The following is an 8815-nucleotide window of genomic DNA, read 5'->3' as shown; positions in this document are numbered from 1 at the left end:
TCCAAAAAGATTTACCCATGCACCAAATACACCATGTACAAAACGCTGATAATGGTCCTCTGCGGACACGAGACTTGGACCATGCTCGAGGAGGACCTGCAAGCACTCGGAGTTTTCGAGCAACGCATGCTAAGGACGATCTTTGGCGGTGTGCATGAGAACGGTGTGTGGCGGAGAAGGATGAACCACGAGCTCGCTGCACTTTACGGTGAACCCTAAACCACCTAAACCCCCATCCTTAAAGTGACTAAAGCTGGTCGGATACGGTGGACAGAGTATGGTGCGAGAATGCTGGATCACAACCCTGCCAAATTGATGTGTGCTCATCATCTGGATGATACAAGAAGGCGTGGAGCGCAGAGAGCACGATGAGAGGACCAGATGGAACTCATACAAGTTGTTTCTTCGGATCCTCGAAGTCAATGCAACGGTTGCTATGTTGTTGAGGTTCGTCGCTTACTCCATCTCTTGATCATTGAGCTCACTTCAATAAATATTTTCGATTTTATCATATTTCTTCTTTATTAAATATCCGTTATTAGCTTTGAGTCAATTAACATCAGAGTCAGAAAACTAGTTGAGGACTTGTCATCTCAAAGAAAGCTTTCTTCGCCACCTGCGTAAAAGAATCTGGAAACTTTTTATTCAACATTTGTTGCATATGGGTACGATGTTAGTAGTCCTTAAAACACTAAATAACATGCAGATTGATGTTAATCGGAAAAGAATAATCTTATCTAATGTTTGATATTGCTTTCTTAATTTTTTTTCTCTTAAAAAGAACGTCGTTCCAATCAAATAAGTTTCGATTATGCCCAACCGGAACGCCGCTTCACTTATAGACCTATGGCCCTTTCGGGGTGGAAAATTTAAATACATTAGAATGGTTCATTTTTTTAAGATGAACTTTTGCGTCCTTTATTGGTCCCTAATTTGTGCAGACAGACACGTTTGAGTATGCCGGGTTTCATATTGAGCATGGTTTACGCATTTCGTACGTTCTAAAATCTCTCCAACCAATTGATTCGTTGACTAGATGGCGGTTCGTTGTTGCTAGGGGTGATGCCTGGGTGATCCTTCACTTCTTCAAACCCGCCGAGTAGCTCTTGCTGCTCTTGGCCTGGATGATGCGCGAGATGTACGGCGTCCGGGTGTCGATGTAGCCCAAGCTGCTATCCACGTCATCGTCGTCGTCAACGTCGTTGTGGTTGTGATGGTGACCGTTGCCATTGGTTCCGCCGTTCTGGTGGTCGTCGCTATGGTCGTTGAAATCGTCGTCCAGATCCCGATCGTAGTTGCCGTTGCCACTGCCGGCGGAGTATTTGCGCTCCAGGGTGGCAGCGCTAGCGTGAAAACGTGACGAGCTCAGTCGGCGTGCTTGGCCGCCATTTTGGAACGAGGGCCGCTCCATCGTGGAGTCTTTCTTGCGGTACAGTCCGCTCGGTTTGGACGGGTTGGGTGCTATATCGATGTCCGGTTCGACGCGTTTGCTGCAGTCGGTGTTCTAAGGAATGGGAGGAGGAGGGTTTGGAAAAACGGGGAACATTAAACAAATGTTATTCTTCCACATCCTGAGTGCACTGCTTTTAGCGTGAATACTGACTACTTTGATTTGAGTGTGTTTGACAGCTAGAGTTAGGATTTTCAGTTTTGTGAGTGTTGTTGTGCAGGACGATTGGGTGTTTGAACTCGACCGAATGAAGTGAAATAGTGCTTCGGCTGATGGCAGATCAGCCGATTGGGAAAAATGTGGACTGAAGAAGATTAATCGGAGATAGCAGCTTGGATACTACATGAACAAACACCCCAAATGGTTCAAATCACTTTATTATGGTCTCGGATCTGCCGAATATCTAAATGTTGTTTATTGTTGTCTGTGAAGTGTGAATAATTGAAACTGATTATCAAGTTTCGGCAATAAAGTGTACGCAAATAATGAATACGGTTTTTAAACGAGGATTACAGAGAAAGATTCTCACACATTTTGCATTCGTTGATCTGGATTCTAGTAAGTAAACGCATTTGCTCACATCCCTCCCAATACGTACCTCATCGTCGTCATTCACGTCGTACGCCTGGCCCGTCTCCTCCATCGTGAACAGTCGCAGCTGGTGCCGTATGGAAGCCTTCTCGCGGGCACGCTTCTTCTGGAACTCTTCCTCCACCCGGCGCATGGCTTCCAGCTCGCTCAGTCGCAGCGCTTCCTTGATCTCCGCCTCGCGGGAGAGCTTCTCGGCAACGCGCCGTTTCTCGATCTGCCGTATCGTACTCTGGAAGGTGAACCGATGGTTCTTCCGGGTGGAAATCTTCACCGGGAAGGTCTCCCCCTCCGGTACCGGGTCCTGCATGTTCTCCTTGGTTTCCCTTCGCTTGTCCGCGTAAGACGAGCTGCTCACCGTGAGAGCTTCTGGCACGTTGTTGTTTTGGTCATTCTTGGTAGGGCTGCTGCTGGTGGTGATGACCTTGGTGGCCTCCTTCGGAAGGTACATCATGTGCTTCCCGCTGACCAGATACCCAATGGCGTTGTGCTTGGCCGGCATTCCGAACTGTGTTTCCTCTTTGAGGGTTCCACCGTTCGTGGGCACCTCTGGAGGAGTTTGCTTCGGAGCAGTCGGACTAAGCTGTCGTTTTTCGAAGGCATTCGTCATCGCTGGCGATTCCAGCCGGGACAAGAACCAGTTGTCCCCACTCTCCAGTGGACTAACATCCGGATCGCTGGTGAACGCATCCGAAACTGACTTACGTAACTTTTGCAGGCTATTGAACATCTGTTTTTCAACCTGAAACAAATCAAAAGCTCCCTTTGATGAAGTCTTCTCGATTCCAACCTCCATGCAGCTTACCTTCTCTCCGTTAGCGTTTGCCGTGTAGATGGACAGGTGACTCTCACGTGGTAGCGATAAGCTGAATATGTGTCCCTTGCTGGAGAAATCATTCGGACCGTTACTGATCGGCGTCTCCTCGATGAGCTGCCTGTTGTCGCTACTTCCGGTCGTATCATCGTCATCTTCCAAGTCCTGCTGCGGCGTCCAAGGCGTCAGCCGCAAGGCATTCGCGGACCACGCATTGTTGCCACTGTCGTCCACCGGGGAACTCTCCGGTGAGTCACGTTCCTTGCTGGAGTTCAACAGCTGAGCTTCCCCGATGTCAGGGAGACCAGCGTCCCCGGAAATCCCACTGTCGCCGCTCTTGTTGTCTTGTAGTCCCGGAACAGGTTCCCGGTAGATTCGTTCAATTCGGTCTTCCGCTGCATCAACGGCTTCCAAACTGCGAAGCACCGTCTTTTTCTCCACGAACGGGAACAACTCGGTTGCGTCCCGTCCAAAGTCGTCCTCGGTGGTCAGCAGTCGCCAGGCCGCCGCCGGACTGAAGCGTGGAATTTCGAAGTTTTTGCGCGGCAGCGTTGGGCGAAGCTTCAGACAAATCTCCTGCGCTTCTGAGTCCAGATCGTTGCCGTTGGTGCGCATGTCCACGTCCGAGGAAGCGGCCGAGTCCGACCCGGAGGCGAACTTGGTTCCGTTCATAAGGCTAGCCGCGAACCGATCGATGGCGTCCAGCTGGGTTTTGTCCATCTCATCGTCCAGTTCGTTGTGGAAGTCGCTCCGGATGATGGGTGGCTCCTCATCGGAGGAGTCGACGTCCGAATCGACGCGAGTTTCCATCATCTTGGCTGTGACGAGGAGTGCCGGCGAAATACGCGCCTCTTCCTTGGAAGACTGCTTGGGAGCTTCGGCCATTCCGAAGTAGAAGCTAGTTTTCGGAAGTGGAGGCGGCGGTGGAGCCGGACTGAGAGATTGCTTCTCCCTTTCCGGAGATTGCTGCTTGCTGGGTTCCACCGAGATGACCAGACTGTTCTTGGGTGCTTCCACTTTGATGGTTTGCTTAACTTCGGATATCTTGCGGTGATTGGCCGTTGCGGGCGTAGACTTCTGTTGCGCAAGATTCGGATTGTTTCCAGTGACTGTAGTCTTTCGTCGAGTGGCAACCTGCAGCTCCTTCTGGAAGTCCGTCATCGGAGTGGTTGGAGCCGGTTGCGATGGCTTGCGCTTGTCTTCTTGAACCTTGGGCTTGAACTTTGGTTCAACCGCTGAGACACGACTCTGTTGCAACTGCTTCTGCTTCCGTTGTTGCTGTTGCTCCTGCTCGGCTTGATCCTTCTCCAGCAGAGACTTGACGATGGATTTCCGTCGTGAAATCGGCGGCGACATGGTCGGCTTGATTTCTGGCACATGATTGGCGCTACGCACCACCCGTTCACGCTCGAGCACACCAATGTCGAAGGTTTTTTCCCGACGGAAAAACGACGTTGGGTTGAGACGGGACTTGGGCTTATCCAGGGTACCGCTGTCAAACTCCGGGTCTTTGCGGCTCATCAGCTTGTAGGGACTGCTGTTGGACGGTGCCAGGGGCAGCTTATGCCCGTTCTTGGCAGAGTACTTGGCATCGGATGCTTCCGGGAGTTTGGCTATGTTCAGGTTCTTCTTGGTCTCGGCACGGGTTTTGAACAGCCGGAGTTTCCGGGTCGGGTTGTTACTGTTGCTGTCGCTGGAAGGCTGCGTTGACGACGCATCCGAATTGGTCTTGCGCAGAGGAGAGTATGCGATAATGCGTTGCTTCTCCATCATTTCCGGTTCACGTTCACGCTAGAAGTAAAAGGAATTATCAGTGTTCATGAAGTCATCTTCACGACCAAGCCAAATCAACTTACCTTCTCCAACGGAGGTGGAACCGGTGCCTTTTTCTTATTCTTACCCTTGATGATCTTTGACTGGACCGGTTTGGTGTTTCGATGGCCTGCCTGTCCGCCGCTTCCGCCACCGCTGGAATCGTCCTGCAGCTCGTTGCTACTCGTGGAAATGCGAAGATCCGGTTCCGAGCCGAAGCGCTTCTTGTTCAACGTCCCGTGCTCGTAACTCTGCTTCCGTTGGTTCGTAGCGTATCCGCGAGGTCCCAGGCCTCTGGAAGGCGATTCATTGAAGTCCCGTCTGCCCGGTGTCATCATGTTCGTCTGCGTTCGGGATCGCTGCATGGCCAGTCGCGGTGGAAGCAACGTCATGACTCCAGTCTCTTCCGACTCGTCGAAGGCCTGCTGTTGATGCTGCTGATACGTTGGCGAAGATATGCTCTTCGATCGCTGAAGGTTGTTGTTCTTGCTGATGGTTCCGCCTGAGTGCAGGATGTTCCCATTGTTGGTGGGACGGAGCTTAGCCACCCTTCCGGGGATATCCGGAAGAACTTTCATCGGCGGTGGAAGACTCGGTCCACTGCTGGTGGACTCTCGGTGGCCCAAGCCTTCGTGACTACGTCGGTTATCGAAGGTTCGATGGCCTCCTCCTCCTCCTCCGATGAGGCCACCACCGCCTCCATTACGTAGGTCTCGTTGATAGGACTCCAACCAGCCTGGAGGAGCTCCATGATGGCCGTTGGCACGCATCATCTCTTGATAGCGCTGGTACTGATGTTGGTAGCTCGGATGGTGAAATCCCTCGTCATACCCCGGTAAACCGTGCATACTGCCTGAGTTACCCATTCTGAATTATTGTGAGGTATGCTCTGTGAGGTTAAATAGTTGCTACGTGAACTGTTGAGGATATTCAGATGTTCTGAATGATTGACTTTACATTAATCTCGCGTTACATCATTTTGCCTGTAAAGAGAGAACAGAGGAGAAGATCTGATTAGTCGACTGGTGTTCATAATCAACTGGCATTTTTCATAAATGAGAAGCTTAACGTTTCAAGGTCTCCAAGTAGCCCAATCAACTCTCGCTTTCCAACTTCGGTTATCGTTCCCAAGAAATGGTATAGCTAGTGACGGTAATCACCACGCACCAGCCACCCAACCCGAACCTCATCTTTATACGCGCCGCGCCAATTCATCGAATCTAATTGTACGTTTTCGACAGTCACTTACTTATGGATGATGCTGATGGGTAAGCGCCGTGGGATGCGTACACCACCCAGTGAAAATAATGATTCAAAATTGATAATTATAGGCTCCCTATGGGGGTCCCTCGCAACGCAACTCAGCGTTGTTGTTGTTGTTGTTGTTGTTGTTGCGTCGTCGTATACGACACTTAGTAGAAATCGAAAGTAGCGACCTAGGTAGGCCTCTATAGTTGTAAAACTTGCCTCAAGGTTTGAAAATTTTCTCATATTGTACTCTCAATTTCGTTCCAGGTATAATTGAATTCTCCACGTGGTGAATAGCCTAACAAATAGGCTGGGAACCATATATACAAGATAGTAAACGCACAGTAATTTAGTAAAAGTTTCGATAAATTAAGTGTGCAATGATTCTTGATGTAATGACTAATGGCCTGAAACGTACATACCCAATCCACATCTCATTCGAAAGGTCTAAACAATTGCATATCATGTTTTGAGACGGATTTAAGTAGTTTTTATGTACATATTTATTTGCATTATTTCTAAAATGATAAATTCAGGTTTTTCTTAAAATAAAAACCCCCTACCATTCTTGTAGAAGCACATTTAGAATGTTCTCTAAGAATCGTTACAAGAACTCTTCTAGTTTGTTCCTCAAGAAATTCCCTCAGCAATTCACTTATAGATCTTTGAGAAGTGTTCATGGAGTGCTTCGATCGATTCCACCTGGGATTCCTTCCGAGCTCTTCTTCTCCTTCTTTATGGCTCTACGTCCCCACTGGGACTTGGTCTGCCTCGCTTCAACTTAGTGTTCTTTGAGCACTACCACAGTTATTAATTGAAGAGCTTTCTTTGCCTGCCATAGCATGAATTAGTATATTGTGAGGCAAGTACAATGATACACTATGCCCAGAAAATTTTCCCGACTGGAACGGGAATCGAACCCGTCGTCTCCGGATTGGCGATCCGTAGCCTTAACCACTAGGCTAACTGGAGACCTTCCGAGTTGCTTTCAGGAATTCTTCCAAAAATACTTTTAGGAGCTCAACTGGATGTTCTACCAAAATATCCAACACATTTCTTCTAGATTTCGTTAATGAATTTCGCTCGATTTTCATGTATCAAATGCTTCATAAAATCACCAGAAAATTTCTTCTGTGGGCTCTACTGGGAATTCTCCCAGATATCCTTCTATTATATTTTCAAAGTTATCCAGGAATTTATTCAGAAATCTAACCAGGATTTTTTCAGGAGGTCCCCTAATGATTCTACTAAAAAAATCTACAAGAAGTTTAAACCTAGAAGTTCAAATCCGTAAAAGATTCTGGAAAATATTGAATACGTATCTCCATGAACTCCTGGATGAGCAAACTTTGTATGAGTTATTGAAGGAACCTCTACAAAATGATTAGATGAATCTCTGCAGGTTTCGTGAAGTAATCTCCAAAGAGTTCCTGTTGGAATCCTGAACATAATTGGATGGACATCTGCAGGATATTTCATGGAGATCCAAAGTAATTCTTGAAGGTGTTCGTATATGAACTCTAAAAGGAAACTTTGGGTAATTTACATAAGGTACATTTGGAGGAAGCTTTCGTGAAATTTCTGGAAAAAAATAATGAAAAAGCAATCTCTGTAGGAATCCTCGAGTGCATCACTGGAGTAAATCCTGGAAGATTCTCTGAATGAATTTTAGATGAACCTTTTTCTAAATTCTTGGACTAATCTATGGAGGAATTCCTTGAAGAGTCGTGGGAAGAATTTCTTAATAAATTCCTGAAAGAATTCCAGTAGCAATATCTTAGAGAGTTCTTGGAATAATTACATCTTACATTCTCTGACGCAATTCATAGAGGAAACTATGGAGCAATTTTCGGAGGTATCTCTATAGACTGTTGGTATCTGTGGAGGTATTTATGGAGGAACACCTGAAAGAACTCCTGGAAGAATTTCTGAATTAATTAATGGAAGAACTTTTGATGCATTTGTTGGTGGAAACTCTGTAAGACTTCATGGACGAATTCCTAGAGGTTATATGGTGGAATTCTTGTAAACAAAAACTCAATAAGTTCCTAGAAACACTTCTAGAGGTATTCCTGAAAGCATCTTTAGAGGAACTGTTAAACCACTTCTGGAGTAATCTTTGGAAGAATTCCCTAAAAGATGTGTATAAGCATATCTGGAGCAGAGTTGAAAATAGTCGTCAGAGCTGAAGCAGAATCACTGACGACACCGGGTAATAAATAGTTTGCATCACTGAGCCAGCAGCTCTTGAATATTTTTGTTCTAACACCGTCAGTGCTAGGCGCGACGAGAATTGTTTTCTGTTAGTTTTTATTGGCATTCTAGTTGAGTTGCTTGCACCGAACTAGGCAGACGAACGAATAATCAACCTCACTGGCATGGCTGATCAGAAAAAAAAAACGCAAAAAACACGCCTTCATTCGGAGTCGAACTAAAAACCTTCGGATTGGAATCCCAACATGCATACCAACAGAGCCAATGCAGTACCTCGAATGAACCGTGACTAAATTGTCAATAAAAAGCTTGAGTGGTTTGCCTTTTGTCTGCAGTCGGATGCAATCTAACGATTCCATGTTCGGGTTTCTTTGGAGCGGACCTGGTGTGATGGTGACATGGTTACAATATTCATCATCAAAATCAATTGGCATTTTTCGAAAAATTCGATGACATTGAGCTTAAAAATTAAACTGGGAGCCGTCTTTCCGTGACTAGCAGCACAAATTTTTCTTATACCATATTTTTTCAGTTCAGCTTCTGACATGAGATGTAGGTAATTAAATCTAGATATGTCGAAATGACATTTTCAGCACTGGTTGACAGTGCTGAAAATTTCATTTCGACGTTTTTGAATTCAACCACATCCAGCTTGTTTTAGAAGCTCAACCTAAGAATATGGTATATCA

The 8815-nt window shown here is 46.7% G+C and overlaps 1 protein-coding gene across 1 annotated transcript in view; it reads right to left on the bottom strand.

Moving 5' to 3' along the window:
* Positions 1–621: 621 nt before the first annotated feature.
* The window catches only part of LOC109413950 (uncharacterized), a 321405-nt gene continuing 313211 nt past the window's right edge, over positions 622–8815 (bottom strand). Inside the window, exons 5-8 of the mRNA XM_062844719.1 lie at positions 4709–5647; positions 2844–4643; positions 2049–2780; positions 622–1504 (exon numbers count right to left, since the gene is read on the bottom strand). Of these exons, the coding sequence (XP_062700703.1) occupies positions 1079–1504; positions 2049–2780; positions 2844–4643; positions 4709–5530 (3780 nt within the window). The 5' untranslated portion in view covers positions 5531–5647 and the 3' untranslated portion in view covers positions 622–1078. The remainder of the gene's footprint in view (positions 1505–2048; positions 2781–2843; positions 4644–4708; positions 5648–8815) is intronic.

This window comes from Aedes albopictus, chromosome 1, assembly GCF_035046485.1.
Source record: "Aedes albopictus strain Foshan chromosome 1, AalbF5, whole genome shotgun sequence".
In the NCBI taxonomy this organism is placed as follows: Eukaryota; Metazoa; Arthropoda; class Insecta; order Diptera; family Culicidae; genus Aedes; species Aedes albopictus.
This window is presented reverse-complemented; position numbering and strand designations above follow the sequence as displayed.